Source organism: Protopterus annectens, chromosome 1.part1 (genome assembly GCF_019279795.1).
Source record: "Protopterus annectens isolate FY-2018-M chromosome 1.part1, PAN1.0, whole genome shotgun sequence".
Lineage (NCBI taxonomy): Eukaryota > Metazoa > Chordata > Ceratodontiformes > Protopteridae > Protopterus > Protopterus annectens.
The window spans coordinates 1,524,105,227-1,524,123,129 of NC_056726.1; the positions used below are offsets into that span (position 1 = coordinate 1,524,105,227).

Below are 17,903 nucleotides of genomic sequence, written 5' to 3' on the forward strand. Positions count from 1 at the left end.
TCCACCCATCCATCCATGCAGGTATCTCTCTAGCCTAGAAGTCATAGTTACAGTACAAGACATGCTCCCAGGGAATTAGATTACTATATCTGTTGGACATTCAAGGACCAGTTACAAGTATGCGGTTCAACATAAGGTACCAGGCAGGTTATAATTTATTCCTTTAAGTACCTACCCTTAGGCAGTAGATCAAAGAACAATATCTATGTTTAAACATTTAAAGAGTGCAGGGCTTAGCCTATTTGACCAGCTCACACTACATTATGTTCCCTTAATACTGAGAACCAGTGTAAGGCATTCCCATGGACACCACATTGACACAAAAGAAACAAACGTAAAGGGCAGAGAGCAGAGCAGAGTATATGCAGGGTGTGATAGTAGGAAACACAAGGGAATACTAACCATATGTACACCCTTAGGAATTTCATCAGAGTATGAAGCAAAGCAAAATAAACTGCACACGCTTATGAGCCAGACATCACATTATAAGTGTCACTTAACTGAGCAGTGGTCTGAGGAAACTGGGGTAGTGTTTAAAGTGGCCTCTTCAACCGCCTACCTAGTAACTACCTGCATAGCTCCACAGCTGAAATGTGAGTTGTTTACTGCATATGCCTTCATTATGTGAAGCATCCAGGCTCTCCTGTGCCATGGTTCACTATGGCTCTGTAAGGAAATGCTTTAGTAGGCAGTTACAGACTTAATACACTTCCTGTACCACTGTTCATTGTATCGCTGTAGAGAAATACTTTGACAGATTGACAGATAGCGCTGATCCTTTTTTCTTGCTGATTATGTGTAAGAGGAAGAAGCAGATTATCAGTAGCACATACTGAGGTTTTTGTTTTTCTGATAGGGACTTCAAGGTGAACGTGGATCGCCTGGTGCAACAGGAGAGAAAGGAGAACCGGTAAGCATGAATACTTACCTTAACTCACTATGTTATAATCATTTTATTGCATTTCTTATGGTCTTGCTTGCTGTTACATACATTTTTTTTATAATATGGTTAGCATTTTAAAGTTCCAAACTACAGCTCTGCTTCATGAAGATAGTGATCCACAAATCAAAAGGTGACTGTTGCCATTTAGGCCTTTCAGAAATAATTACTCTAATGCCTTCTTTTCTGTGTATTAATCACTCATAATGTAAACTGTACACACACACACACACACACACACACACATATATATATATATATATATATATATATATATATATTTAGCCTGGAAATTTGTACTAGGATTATAAGGGACTACTGTTACATTTTATAATATTTAAGATTAAAGTTATTATGTCCACAGCTTCAGTCTGGTCCTGGGACTCTTCCTTTTTGGCATTTACTTAACAAGTCAAAGCCAATGTCGGTGCAGTGGATAAATTGTCATCTTAGACAACATTTCTCCCATGTTACAAAGACATTTATTTATTTAACAGTTTGTTTACTGGGAAAGTCCGACTTGGAATGAAGCCAGTTTTCGGCAGAGGCCTGGGGAGAAACACTCCAGATGCATATCTTTGAAACGTGGGATGAAACTGGAGCACCCGGAGGAAACCCACAAATACACAGGGGGAACATGCAGACTCTGCACACAAGGCACCCCAGCTGAGAATTGAACAAGAGAACCTCTTGCTGTGAGATGACAACACTACAGCTGCACCACTAAGTCATTCAGCACCTGGTGTCTGGATCATTTCTCCTTAGGCCTCCTTTCCAAGTCGGACTTTCCCATTAAACAAATGTTAAATAAATAAAATGTTAATGGCCTCTGACTAGCTAAATTTGCAGATGATTTGCAAATTAGGAGCAGTCACAGAATCCCCTACCAACACAAATGTTCTCCAGAAAGGATCGACACAGACAAATAACTGGTGTCAGAGCCACAGACTAAAACTAAATGCTAAGAAATGCTTAATAGTATCCTTTGGGAAGTCATCCATCCATGGTAACTATCATATTGACAACACACCCCTAATACGTGACCCAGTATTCAGGGACTTGGAGACACACGCACATAGACAGTAATCTAGTTTTTGACCCTCACATGTCTACAGTAACAAGGAAATCCTTCTATGTTGTGCAACTTATAAACAAAGGTATGGCATCAGGGTCCAAGGAGGTCATTGTTTCTCTGTATACGGCATTCATCAGACCTATCATTGAGTAAAATGCCCCCTTTGCTATGTTTATAACCAGGCACATCGAACAATTGGAACGTCCACAGAGGTTCCTCACTAAAAGAATACAGGGTATAAGTAACATGTCCTATGCAGACTGCCTCAAGGCCCTATCCCTGTATTCTGTCTCCTTCAGGCTGTTGAGAAGGAAACCCCACAAGGGGTGCCAACGTCCTGGATCTGGTGCTTACCAATATGAGGGACCACTGTAGCACCCCACTGTGAGATCTTCCCTGGAGATATCTGATCACAACTCAGTCTCATTCAAAGTAACTATCACCCCCCCCCCCAGCAGCAACTAAACTAAAACACTTCAGTAAAGCAGATTATAATGTCTTATGGGATGGTATAAATAGCTTCACTACACCTCCCCCCTCAGAAAGAAGCAACTATGCCAAGTTCTACACCAATGCTTTATACAAACATCTGTATAACTGCATTGACTCGGACATAACTGATAGGACCAAAACAAGCTCCTCAAGGAAGAGCAAACCTGCCTGGTGGATAACTGCCATTATCAAGCTTTACAATAAGAGGAACAAATTGATGTCTAAGAGTAAGAGGGAGCAGGCCCTAAATTGGAAACAATCCCTCCTTAGCTGAAACAAGCAAATAAGATTTATTGTGAAGTCCTCCAAAGAAAACTATGAATCTAAATTAGTGTCCTCATCTAAGGGCAATCATAAGGCATTCTTTAGTTACATCAGTAACCTAAAAGGAAAGGCCCAGATCTGTGCCAAACTGGTAATTAATGATACCACAATATACTGAGCCTGTGGACATAGCTAACCTGTTGGCCAAGAGGTTCTGTGAAAACTTCACTACCCTATTCCTGCCATATGTACCCCATAACATTCCTACCACCTGTCCCCTACATTGTATCTCTAAACAGCAAGCTGTAAATGCCCTCTCTAAAGCCAAAAACACAGCATCCGTGGGACCTGATAACATCCCAGGCTGTGTCCTACATGGGCTCTAAGAAGAATTAGCAACACCATTGGATACTCTTTTCAGTCATAGTCTAAGCACCAGCTTTGTCCAAACTGAATGGAAAATGACCACCATTATTCCCTGCACAATGGTACTGCTTCCACTGACCCTGGGAAGTATAGACCTATTAGCCTGACTAGCCTTATCTGTAAGGCCATGGAGTGAATCATCATGGACCTTGTCAGCAAAGATACAGATAATCTCCAAACACTTGACCCTACTCAGTGTGGATTTGTCAAAGGGAGATCATGCCTGTTAAACCTGGTGGACTTCTTCTAGACAGTCACCAAGGCACTGGACGAGGGAAAGTCTGTACATACAGCCTACCTAAACTTAGCCAAGGCTTTTGACACTATGCCCCACTAAGACATAATTGACAAACTTACCCAGATAGGTATCAACCCTTACATCATTAGATGGGTCACAAACTGGCTCACTGATAGAACACATAATAGTCAAAATATGGGAATCCACCTCTAACAGCAGACCTGTAACCAGTGGTGTTCCACAGGGATCAGTCCTTGGACCTCTACTGTTTGGAATCTATTTCTCTGAAGAACAAGCAAAACCTAAAGGTCTGTGGCTGACAAAGTTTGCTGATGACTGCAAACTGGGAGCGGTCATAGAATCTCCAAACGATGTCAACATCCTACAAGAGGGTCTTACACAAACAAATTATTTGTGCCAAAGTCATGGCATTAAACTCAATGCAAAAAAAATGTATTATCATCCCTTTTAGTAAGAGTGATGTTCCTGCTAACTACCACATCAATAGCAACTCCCTAAGTATGCACTCAGTGGTTAGAGACCTGGGCACACAGGTTGACAGCAACCTTACCTTTGATCACTATGTCTCCACAATGGTGAGAAGGGCATTCGATATTGTTCATCTCATAGGTAAGGGCATTGCCTCCAGAAAAAAAGAAGTTATAACCTTCCTGTACTCTTCCCTCATCAGGCCAATAATTGAGTATAACGCCCCTTTTGGTATGTACCTTTCCAAGCACCTACAGCAATTGAAGAGACCACAAAGGCGTCTCACAAGGAAGATTCAATGTCTTAAGCATCTGTTCTATGTGGATCATCTGAAATTACTGTCCCTTTATTTTGTTTCATACAGACTACTCAGAGGTGATCTCTGCCTTGCATATAAGGCAATCTCTGACCCTGCTTTATTGGAAATGCTGCATATCCGCAAGTCAAATTGTACGTGGGTTACTCGCTCTAAAGACCTTAACTTGGTATGCAACATTAAAACCTGCTGTAGGGACAGATTTGTCTCTCAGAGGTTACCACACCTTTGGAAAAGACTCTCACTTCATGCCAAACAGAAAACCTCATTGGCCTTCTTAAAATGCAATCTGGACGATTGGATGAGTAACCATAAATTCACCCCTCAGGTTCCACCTGTGTTCCTCTTGGACAGGGGAATAGGTGTTGATTGTGAAAATAAGGGTAGAACATAGCTAGGCTTGTAAGGGCCCTAGGGTCATTAGCCTAGTAACTTCCTATGATCCTATGATCTATACCTGGCATACAAGGCATTGCCAGACCCTACCCTAATGGGCCTCCTGTATATCCACAAAACAAACAGCATCAGAATTACCTTTTCTAAAGACTTGAACCTTTCCTGTGATATAAATAGGACCTGCTGGAGAGATAGGTATGTATCCCAGAGACTACCCCATCTATGGAACAGGCTCCCCATCCATGTCAAGCAGAGCTCCTCTCTAACCCAATTCAAGTGTAACTTGGACAATTGGGTGGGGAAAAGGAAATTCATCCCTTGTTTGTCACCTATGTCTCTAAAAGAAATAGGCAGCCTGTAAATGGTTCATATCCCAGGCCCCTGCTTGTAAATGTTTCATCTCCCAAGCCCCTACTTACACTTATCAAGGGTACCAGAACTTGTCAGAGATTTGGGATGCATGGTTAGGCTTAAAAAGACCCTTGTGGTCGTTAGTGTAGTACATACTTATAACCTGTGAACAATTTGGAATTGTACAAGAGGACATTGACTTGGTTGAACTATTACCAGTCATCTACAGATTCACATTTTGGAGGAGATGAACACTAGCAAATCTTTTGACTTTTCAAAAGAAACATGTCTTATTTTTCAAAAGCAAGTTATCCTTTTCAAACCACATTAACATCTACAGGGTGGACAAGAAGGCTTCCCTGTGGTAATTCCTCCTTTTGTTAAAACATTATAAAAAAGTAATAATTATATATCAGTTAAAACTTCCAGAAGTTTTGAATTTTGCTAGATGATCACTTGCAAAAATGAATGGGTCATTTATGTGGCTATAATTTAGGTATATCTCTATGAGTTTGGTCTTCAGATTTACCCTTGCTTCTCCTGGATTTACTGATCTTCCTGATTTATGGGTGCATACATTTAAATAGAATTAAAAAAATAAACCTATAGAAAGATTTCCTATCACTAATTTTATATGGTCCAATATATAGACTTTCTATCATGAAAAATAAAGTGATCAACTTTCTGACCATCTGCTATGATTTTTAAATGTCATTACTTTGATTTTTAATACTCAGAAACATCCATGACGGCTTGGTTACACATATAAGAACACTCAAGAGACATTGTCAAAAAGAAACAGGTACACTAAATAAACAAAATCAAATACCCCGGTGGTGTTAATGTCCATGGGCAATAACAGAAGTTCTTTAGCTGGGCCAAGTAAAATGAGGTCACAAGACATTTTATCTACCAGAGAACAAAGACTGATTATTAATTTAGGGACTGTATTTTCCACCGGATTAAACAAATGTTTATTATACATGTCTTAAGCTTTTGTTATTATTTTGTGGTAAAAGGCTGATCACTAAGTGATTTTTTTAGTTTACATAAAAATTGTATCTGGATTAGGTCAACTGTATGTAATCTCTTGATTGGTCACTAGATGGCAGCATCTACAACTTTTCTCTCTCTCTCTCTCTCTCTCTCTCTCTCTCTCTCTCTCTCTCTCTCTCTCTCTCTCTCACACACACACACACACACACACACACACACACACACACACACACACCAGGTATCTTTCACAGGTAGTTAAGTTTTAAATAGATTTTAAACATTTGTGGGTAGCAAGAATTTAATTTTAAAAATTCAGTTCTATATTCATAAATGCTGTTACCATCTATAATGATTTTTTAAAGCATATAATTTAGTGTTGCTATAACAACTATTAGGCTAACTGTATCTTTGCCTTTGTGCTGTTAGTAATTATTATGCTTACTGAAAGAAGTATTTGCATGCTGTATTATTGTTATTGTTGTGTTATTATTATTACCATTATTATTATTATTACTGTTATTTTATTATTAAAATTATTATTATTATAGGTTCATAGGTTGGTACTAGGCTATCGGCTCTAAGGCCTATGCAAGCCTAGCCATAACAATTCCCTGGGTATTTCTTCCCACAATATTTACTTCTCTGGGCCCCTGTCTAGCAGGGCGACTGACATGATCCTCGTGGGGTGAATTTCCTATCTTCCATCCAGTCATCAAAATTCCTTTTGAAGAGGGCCAATGAGGCACTCTGCTTGACATGTATGAGCAGTCTATTCCAGAGTATGGGGAGTCTCTGGGTCAGGAACCTATCCCTCCAGCATGTTTTGTTCATTGTGATGATAAGGTTTAGATCCCTGGAGCGTGTGTCTCTGAGGGATTGGGATTTCTTTAAGTGGAGCATGTCCAACAGCGCAGGGTTTGACATGGCCTTGTATGTTAAGCAGAGATCGCCTCTGAGTAGACGATATGCCACAGAGTATAGCTGGAGTTTCTTTAGACATTCAACATATGGCATCTGCTTTAGGCCTGTGATTCTTTTAGTGAGGCATTTCTGTGGCCTTTCCAGCTGTTGCAGATGTCTTGTGAGGTACATACCAAATGGGGCATTATACTCTATAATGGGTCTAATGAGGGATGTGTACAGTGGGACAATGACCTCCTTTTTTCTGGATGAAAAGCCCTTAGTGATGAGGTGTGCCACATCGAAGGATTTCCTGACTGTTGTGGTGATGTGGTTATCGAAGGTGAGACCACTGTCCACCTGTGTCCCTAAGTCCCTTATCACACTTTCGGTGTTTAGTGTCCTGCCACCTATGTGGTAATTCATGGGTACATGTTTTTTCCCAAAGGGGATAACTATACATTTCTTGGCATTAAGCTTGAGCCCATGGCTCTGGCACCAGGCATCTGTTTCTGTAAGTCCCTTTAGTAGAATATCCACATCATTTGGGGATACAATAATGGCTCACAATTTGCAGTCATCTGCAAACTTTGTTAGCCAGAGTCCATTAGTGTTGGCCTGTACTTCAGAGAGGTAGGTGCCAAACAAGAATGGTCCCAGGACTGAACCCTGAGGTATTCCACTTGTCACTTGTCTGGAGCTGGATTTGGAGTTGGCTACTTTTACAGTCTGGGTTCTGTCAGTAAGACAGTTGGCAACCCATCGAGTAACATAGGGATTTATGCCCAGCTTAGTAAGTTTATCTATGATTCCAGAGTGGGGGATGGTGTTGAATGCCTTGGCGAGGTCCAGATAGGCTGTGTGGACTGCCATACCCTCGTCCACAGCTCTGGAGACTGATTTGAAGAAGTCAATCAGATTCAGGAGACAAGATCGGCCCTTCACAAACCCAAACTGGGTGGGGTCCAGTGTTTGAAGGTTGCCAATGTTTTTGTTTATAAGTTCCATGATAATGCGTTCCATACCCTTGCAGATCAGGCTTGTCAGACTGATGGGATGGTAGTTCCCGGGATCCAAGGCGCATCCTCCCTTGTGGAGCGGGATAACTGTAGCTGTGCGCCACTCAGTGAGCACGAAGCCTGATGTGAGGCTATGATTAAACATGACACTTAGGTGAGGTGCCAGTTCATTTGCAGTTCATGTAATACACATCCCGGGATGTCATCTGGTCCCATGGATGCTGTATTCTTAGCTTTGGAGAGTGCGGTTTCTACCTGTGTGGCCATGATTACTGGCATTTGGCAATCTTTTGGTATTGAGATGGGCCCTTTAGGGAGTGAGAGGGGGGAGAAGTTGGCACTAAATCGATCTGCCAGGATATTGGCAATATCCTTGGGATCAGTTTATTTAATGCCATTCTGTTGTAGCTCAGAGTAGATTTGAGCATTGCCATTTACTGTTATTTCATTATTATTATTATTATTATTATTGTTGTTATTTTTATTATTGTTATTATTATTATTAATATTATTATTATTATTATTATTATTAATAGTATTATTATTATTACTGTTATTATTGTTATTATTGTTATATTATTATATTATTATTATTATTATTATTATTATTATATTATTATTATTATTATTATTATTATTATTATTATTATTATTATTATTATTATTATTATTATTATTATTGTTGTTGTTATTATTATTATTATTGGTGTTGTTATTATTATTATTATTATTCAGTATTATTATTATTATTATTATGATTATTAGTACTGTTGTTTTATTATCATTATTATTGTTATGGTTACATTATTATTATTATTATTATTATTAGTAGTAGTAGTAGTATTAATATTATCTTGATTCAATATGGCATGCAATGTATCAACTATCTTTATTTTATATTATACAAATACCAACAGAATGAAGTGTTTATACAGAACATCTAAAGTGCAAAAATATACTTTTATTTTATAAGAGGTTAATTTGATTTTATTGCCTGCAGGAGTTCTATGATGTCAGTTATTAATCCTATATAAATAACAGAGGTGATGAAACCATTTGAGTGGTACTTAGGAGGGAGTAGAGTTACACCTAAACCAGTCCACCATTGTTATTCTTTTATTGTGTATCAAGCGGACAGTTATTTCAGTTCTGAAAACAATCCAAGCTCTATACCTACAACCTCTGAGAGGTGCTGTCTGTGTTTTTTGGTGTATAATATGGTGTTGAGTAACTGTGATTAACACTGTATATATGGCATTCATGTTATACGTAAAGTGATGAACCTCGGCATCTATTTATTCCATACTTAAGATGAGATCAGGCTTTAGCACATGCATTAATTTTTAACTAGTGAACGTGCATTTCTAGGCATAAGGTACAATAATAGATTCATAGGTGTTTACCAGGCTAATGACCACAAGGGCCTTTTTAAGCCTAGCCATGGATCCCAAATCGCTGAAAAGTTCTGATAACCTTGATAAGTGTAAGCATGGACCTGGGTGATGAACCATTTACAGGTTACCTGTGTCTATTAGAGATATAGGTGCCAAACCAGGGATGAACTTCCAGTTTCCCATCCAATTGTACAAGTTTTACTTGAATTGGTTTAGGAAGGAACTCTGCTTCACATGGATGGAGAACCTGTTTCAGAGACTGGGTAGTCTCTGGAATAAATACCTGTTTCTCCAACAGGTCCTATTTATATCACAGGCGAGGTTTAAGTCTTTAGAACAGATAAATCTGGTGATGTTTGTTTTTCGGGTATGCAGGAGGTCTGTCAGACTGGGGTCTGACAATGTCCTGTATGCCTGTAGGAAACAGAATACAAGGATAGGGCCATGAGGCAGTCTCCATATGACATGTTACTTGCACCCTGTATTCTTCTTTTTTTGAGAAAACTCTGTGGACGTTCCAGTTGTTGGATATGCCTGGTTAGATACTTACCAGAGGGGGTATTGTACTCAATGATAGGTCTGATGAATGCCGAATACACAGGAACAATGACTTCCTTGAGCCTAAATGCCATACATTTTGTTTATAAGTTGTATAACATAGAAGGATTTCCTCACTACAGTAGACGCATGATGGTCAAAAGTAAGATTACTGTCTATGTGTGTACCACAGTCCCTGACAACTGGGTCAAGTCCTAGGGTGCGTTGTCAACATGATAGTTACCAGGGATGGATGACTTCCTGATGGATACTATTATGCATTTCTTGGCATTTAGTTTTAGTCCATGGCTCGGATACCAATTGTTTGTCTGTGTCAGCCCCTCCTGGAGAACATTTGTGCCACTGGGTGATTCAATGGGAGCTCCTAATTTTTAATTAGCAGCAAATTTAGCCAGCCAGAGGCCATTAACATTGGCCTTGACTTCAGAGAAGTAAATGCCAAGAAGTAGCAGTTCCAGGACTCATCTCTAACTGACTCCGCTTGTGATTGGCCTCTTTGTAGAGGTGGACTCCCCAATTCTAACTTCCTTGGTCCTGTCTGTGGCTATTCACTGATGACATAAGGGTTTGTACCTAACTTCTTAAGTTTGTCAACAATGCCCAGGTGAGGTATTGTGTCAAACACCTTTTCCATTTCAAGGTAGGCAGTGAGAGCCATTTTTCCATTGTTTTGATGACCTTCTCAAAGAAATCTACCATGCTGAGTAGGCAAGATCTGCTCTTGATGAAACCAGATTGGGTCCAGTGTCTGGAGGTTTCATATGTCATTATTGATCATTTCCATGATAATCCTTTCCATGGCTTTACATATGAGACCAGTGAGACATATGGGTCTGTACTTTCCAGGGTCTGTAGATGGCCCACCTTTGTGCAGAGGGATGACTGTTGCTGTTCTGCATTCATGAGGCATGAAGCCTGTTTGGAGGCTACAGTTAAATAGTAATTCCAGAGGCCCTGATAGGTCATGTTTCATGCTATTTAGAAGGTATCCTGTGATATTGTCTGGTCCCATTGATGCAGTATTCTTGGTCTTAGGGAGAGCATTAAGGACCTGTTCCCTAGTGATTGTAGGGGGAGTTATATTTGATGATATTTCCTGAGGGAAGGGTGAGGGGGAGAGAGGAGTAAAGTTGGAGCTGAATTTATCAGCCAGGAGGTTTGCTATATCTTCTGTCTCAGTATAGGTGGCTTCATTTACAATGAGCTCTGCACACAATTGTGTACTGCCTTTGAGGTTGTGGACATAGCTAATGAATGCCTTGTGGTTGTCTTTGGCCTGGGAGGCCACACTTACCTCAGATTTGGCTTTGGTAGACTTTATTTGTCCTCTGAGTTATTTGTTTAGTTTGATGATGGTGCTTTTATCCTGCTGGGTGCTGCACCTCCTAATGTTTGCCCTGATTTTCTTCCTCCTGTTATACAGCCTATTGATTTTGTGATTCCACCAGGGGGACTTGTTTTTTGAGTTAGTTCTGTACTTCTTCCTGGTGGGTACAGCTGCATCTATTCAGCTATTAATATGCTTCACTAGGGATTCTGTGAGAAGTTCAGAATAGACAGCAGTGCTCTTATGGTTTATAGGGGCTTGAAATTTTGCCAGGCTATCACTTAATAGCAGGAAGTTAGCTTTAGAGGAGTTCCTGAATATCCCAGGGTTAGCTGGGTGTCCAGTATTTATTTTTAATTCAAAGAAGACCATTTTGTGATCTGACCTTACCAGAGAGGGTATTAGGAGGTGTACAGCACTCTTCTGTATTAGTGAGGACCAGATCCAGTACGGTTGCACCCTTGGTTGTTGTATTGACAATCTGGTCCAGGGAGTTTGTATTTACAAAATCCGGAAATGTTTGTGCTGTAGATTTGGTGTCATATAGGATTCCCAGGTAACAGTGGGGTAATTAATGTTTCCCAAGAAAATGGTATTGTGTTGGATGGTGAGTGTTTCCAATACGTTTAAATACATGGTATGGGTTTCCTAGGTCATAGAGGGGGTCCTATAGCTTGCAGGGAAGTGGTATTAGATTTTGCCTATGGTGATTTGAATGTGGAGAAGTTGAAGTGTATTGTCCAAGTCATGCAGCAATGAACGGAATAACAACTTACTGTCTCTGGGAAGTAGTCAGTACAGCAGCCAGCAGTGGGTGCTTCAGCCCTAGAATCATTAATCAGTTGATCAGTGGAACCTAAGAACCTGCACAGGCATTTCTGTAGCTCATCAGTTGGCTGTGCTGTGTGCCATGGCTCTAGGCTAGTTTTCTTAGCTCATGTATGAGGATGAAGATATTTTATGACATGGTCCTCACTTGTTGTATATAAGCACAGTGTAACAATGGCAGAGTGTGTGTGATACTAACCTCAGTTATATTAGATAACTAAGCACAGTGTAACAATGGCAGCGTGTGTGTGATACTAACCTCAGTTATATTAGATAACTAAGCACAGTGTAACAATGGCAGAGTGTGTGTGATACTAACCTCAGTTATATTAGATAACTAAGCACAGTGTAACAATGGCAGCGTGTGTGTGATACTAACCTCAGTTATATTAGATAACTGCAGTGTGATAATAATTGTGTCATGTGACCTGGCTCTTGGCTATTTTATATATTTGCAGTGTAATGATGGCTACACTGTGTAATATGGGTCTCAGTTATTTTACAACAACTATGCTGTGTTAGGGGATGACATGTGCAACACAGATCTCAGTTCTTTTATACAGCCACAATCTGAGGGTTCTTTTATACAGCCACAGTCTAAGGGTATTGGTGTTATCTTCATGAATCTGTGTTGGCTTGGATAATAACAGGGTAAAGATGGTTGTGGTGTGCAACAATGACTTCAGTTGTTTTAGATAACTATAGTATGATGGTGTTATGTGATATGAATCCTAATAATTTCACATAACCAAAAGTAAGTATGTTAGTGTGGTGTAACATGTGTCTCACCACAGTGTAGTGATGGATGTGTTGTGTGTTACAGATCTTGTACATTTTAGATAACAACAATATGACAGTAATGGTAGCATGTGGAGAGATGATAAATCAGTAAGCAAAGGAGAATTGTATTGGTGGAACTGAATTCATCCTCAAGTCTTGGTGAGTACCTTCACGAGGTGGACCCTGTTTTCTACAAAATCTCACTAAGGCGACACTGATATATATACACTGTATTTATATAGCAGGGTCTATATTATAACAATGAAAGATCAGATTATCGAACATTGTTATATCGACCCCTAAAGCATGAAAACTCAAAACAGTGAACAACCAGAACAGCAATTTTTTTCCCAGGGAAAAAAATCGCTGTTCCCAAAAAAAAAAACACTAAATGAAGTAGAGGGCTTCGCCCACCACATCCACCCATGTGGGGGCTGTGCCCCACCCACACCCCCCTACTTAAATATACCAACTCCGAGATTGCACTACAGTGAAGGAAACAGCACAACCTGGACGGACGGCCCAGCAATTTCTTTCCCTGGGAAAAAATTTGCTGCTCCGGCCATTCCCTATTTTGCCGGTTTGACATTTAGTGTTCAAACTAATAGCATTTGATCATCTGATCATTCGCTAAACTAAAGTAGACCCTAATATATAGCATATATCATGGACAAAAGTAGGTCAAAAATTAAAAACGTTAGCTGGGTGCAGAAGACCCAGGATAAAAAAGTACCCAACCTGGTAGGTACACTGGTGCCAGGACTGGAAAACAAATGACAGAGTAGAATCCTCAAAATATGGAAACATTCCTACAATGGGGCCAGGCCAGGCCCAAGGGTAGGATGGCCCCACTGTTGTAGAAGGAAGTAGTAGTCCACAAAAATCACAAAAACTGATAGGCCAAAAAAAAAGTCATAAGTATGATAGAGTGGACTGCTGAGGATAGAAAAGAAATTATATATTGTTACTATAATGCAAGAGGGCCAGCATTTCTGGTCAGAAGATATACAAAACGATTAAGAAAGAAATTGGGGGAAAGAAAAATACTTGAACAAGAAAAAACTATCAGAAGCTTCAAATAAAAATTTGTGTCCATTAATACAACAGATTTATGAAAAAATATTATATAGACCAAGAAACCTTGGGGTGATTGGAAAAAGAAGAGACTGAGGAAGTGCACAAATACAAGAACAAAATCTAGAGAGTTTTGAAAGGTATAAAAAAGAGACATGGACATGAGAAAGAAAGAGATCTGATATGGTGTGATATTTATGCAAAGGAGAAAGCCAGATTAATCAATACAAAAAAAGCAGCCCCAAAGATATTGGAAGAGAAATACAGGCAAAGCCATCCTGATATGGAAAATTTCACAAAACAAAAAATAAGATCACAAAGAGAGAATGTAGAACAGAAGATCAGTCAAGTAGAACTTAGAAAATAGAAGTTGAAGTTATGGAATACCTGCGAGGTGAAGAATTTAGTGTAGAAAGCCTAACGCAGGTTATATCACAGCATGTTGGAACAATGAGTCCCCCAAGTAAAGAGAAACAGGAGGAGCAGGAGACATCCGAAGAAGAAATATGGACATGGGAAAGGAAAAGAGATTTAATATGGTGTAATATTTATGCAAAGGAGAAAGAAATACTAATACTAATACAGACACCAAATCTGACCTCAAAGCAGTGTCAAGTGGAGTACCACATGGTTTCGTCCTGAGACCTCTCCTGTTTGGTATCTACTTCTCTGAAGTACAGGCTAACACAGAAGGCCTCTGGCTAATGAAGTTTGCAGATGACTGCAAACTAGGAGCCATAGTCAAGTCCCCAAATGATGTGGACATCTTACAGGAGGGCCTCGCTGAGACAGATGCCTGGTGTCAGAGCCATGGCCTCAAGCTCAATGCCAAAAAGTGCACTGTCATCCCTTTTGGTAAAAAAAACTCTGTACCCATGAACTACCACACAGGCAGCAATCTACTTAACACCGAATGTGTGATAAGAGACCTTGGGACCCAGGTGGACAGTAGTCTCTCCTTTGATAGTCACATCGCCACAGTAGTCAGCAAGTCCTCCTACGTGGCACACCTCATCATAAAAGGGTTCTCATCCAGGAAAAAAGAGGTCATTGTTCCCCTCTACTCGACACTCATTAGACCCATTATAGAGTACAATGCCCCTTTTGGAATACACCTCACAAGATATCTGCAGCAGCTGGCAAGGCGACAGAAGTACCTCACAAAGAGGATTACTGGCCTCAAACAAATGCCCTACACTGACCGCCTCAAAAAACTCCAGCTTTACTCCGTAGCATATCACCTATTCCGAGGTGATCTCTGCCTAACATATAAAGCTATGTCAAACCCAGAGCTGTTGGACATGCTACACCTAAAGAAATCCCAATCCTTCCGAGCTACACGCTCTAGGGACTTAAACCTTGTCACTACAATAAACAGGACATGATGGAAGGATAGATTCCTGTCCCAGAGACTTCCCATACTCTGGAACAGGCTACCCATCTATGTCAAGCAAAGTTCTTCATTAACACTCTTCAAGAAAAATCTTGATGAGTGGATGGGAAATAGGAAATACACCCCGGGGATCACTTCTGTGTTTCTGCTCAACAGTGGCACAAGAAAATAACTTTCTTGGGTGACGTAAGCCAGGGAACCTTGTTGGCTAGGCTTATGTAGGCCCTTGGGCCGATAGCCTAGTACCCACCTATGAACCTATGAACTAGTCAATACAAAAGGACCGGCACCAAAGTTATTTTAATAGAAATACATGCAGAGGCATCTAGATATGGAACATTTTACAATACAAAAAATAACAATGAGGAAAAGCAGAAAGGAGGATTAGTAAAGGAGAAGTTAAAGAAATAGAAAGTAAGGTTATGGATTACCTGTGAAGGGGGAAGGATTTATCATTGAAAATCTAACTTTGATAACATCACAACAGGATAGAGCAATGGATCACCAAGTTAAGGAGAAACCAGTGGAGCAGGAAATATCTAATCAATTGCCATATGAAGATATTTTGGAGCCTTCCACAGGAAACTAGTATAAATGTTTACTTGAAGCTGGACAGCAAGGGACGGAACAGGAAACTGAGGCAACTCTGGAGCTGTCAATGTTGAGAAGTGATAGGACATTGAGTTCCCATAGGACAGAGCAACAGATGACACAGGATGAAATTGAAGAGAATGTGCCACAGGAAGATGCTCTGGAACTTTCTATACAATGCCCACAGGAAACGGAAAACAAGGGATGTGCCCTCAGTTTAGAAGAAAATGATCTAAGAGAAGAGTTGCTTGATTTAATAGAGATGGACAGACATATTAAGACTAATGAAAGAAACAGAATACAGAAAGTCAATAAAACCCCAAAAGTTAGAAGTTTGATAAAGCAAATGATTACAACTGTTCATAGGGATCCATGTAATATAACAGAAGTAAATAGGACATATTACTGTGCCGCTAAATTAATAACAGATTAAGTCTAACCACAAAAGCACAGGGCAGTAAGGGAAAGGAAGGGGAGAAATCAAATGCCATCATGGAAGAATCGAATAGAGATACACACACACACACACACACACACACACACACACACACACACACACACACACACACACACACACGCACACACACGCACACACGCACACACACGCACAGACACACACACACACAGACACACACACACTATAAAGCAATTAAGACAAGACGTGTCACTGTTAGAAGAGTATAGAAGGGGGAACAGATCAACAAAAATACTCAGACATAAAAGCAATGTTCAGTTCAGAACAGATCAGGATATATTATGCACTATCACAAATAATAAACTAGTAATAATATCAGCACAGGCAGAAATAAAAACTTAAAAGACACGTAGATAAACATAAGGGAATGGTACAAAATAAGCAATTTACTGATGACCCAAAAAAGTTTTATAGAGAACTGGGAAACAAGGCAAAAAAAAAAAAAAGAATTGAAACACAACCAAAAAAAGAAGACATTTTGGAGAAATATCTATGAAGATCCTGTGGAACATAACAAAGATGCTAAATGGATAGAAGAAGTAAAAGAAAGAATAAGAAGTTTAAAGGTACTGGATATAAAATGGGATGAAGTAACAGCCATAGAGATTGAAACAAAGTTAAGAAAAGCCTCTAATTGGAAAACCCCAGGCCCAGATTCAGTACCTAACTTTTGGCTAAAAGTATTAACATCTTTGCAACAAGATTTAGCCTTGAGTAAGAATTATTTATATGTGCACCCTGAACAGTCACCAGCCTGGTTTACAACAGAAAAAAACAATACTCTTACATAAGAGCGAATATGCAAGGTACCTTGAAAACTACAAACCAATAACATGCCATCCAATGACATCTAAACTATATAAGGGAACTGATGCTGACAGAGTTTATAGTAATTTAGAAGAAAACTCAGTCATGGCAGTAAAACAAAAAGGTAAGAAAAGAAAGTCATATGGAAAAAGGATCATTTGTTGTTAAATAAAGTCATAGTGGAGAGCTGCAAAAAGGGGAGGAATCTAAGTATGGCATGGATAGACTACATAAAAGCATTTGACAATATCCCACATTCAAGGATAAAAGGGTATCTAAAAATGTATAAAGTACACCCTACACTGATCGATTACATTACTGTGACCATGAAGCAGTGGCAAACCACTTCGCAGTTAAGCCATGATAAAGGACAAATTATTATTCCAGTTATAAAAATTCAAAGGGGGATATTCCAGGGTGACTCACTGTCACCATTGCTATTCTGTCTTGCCCTTAACCCATTAAACTATCTACTTAACAGATTAGGTCATGGCTACAATTTGGCTCCCAGAAAACAATAAAGTGTAAAGACTTCACATCTTCTTTTTGTAGATGATTTAAAACTGTATGGTTCATCAGATGAGGAACTTAAAGCACAACCGCAAGTGGTCAAAACTTTTTCAGATGATGTAAGTATGCCATTTGGTCTTGATAAATGTGCAAAAGCAACCTTTAAAACAGAAAAGTTGCAGCACCAAGCAAACCACATTTGTAATAGAATGTGATATAAAAGAAAATGAGCAACACGGAGAGTATAAATATTTGGGAATTGAA

The 17,903-nt window shown here is 39.5% G+C and overlaps 1 protein-coding gene across 5 annotated transcripts in view; it reads left to right on the forward strand.

The window, feature by feature from the left end:
* Nucleotides 1–17,903, forward strand: part of COL16A1 (collagen type XVI alpha 1 chain) — a 3,146,845-nt gene that overhangs the window by 2,600,760 nt on the left and 528,182 nt on the right. For all 5 annotated transcript variants that reach the window (XM_044082765.1, XM_044082783.1, XM_044082773.1 and 2 more), the window contains one exon: nt 857–910. In XM_044082765.1, the coding sequence (XP_043938700.1) occupies nt 857–910 (54 nt within the window). The remainder of the gene's footprint in view (nt 1–856; nt 911–17,903) is intronic.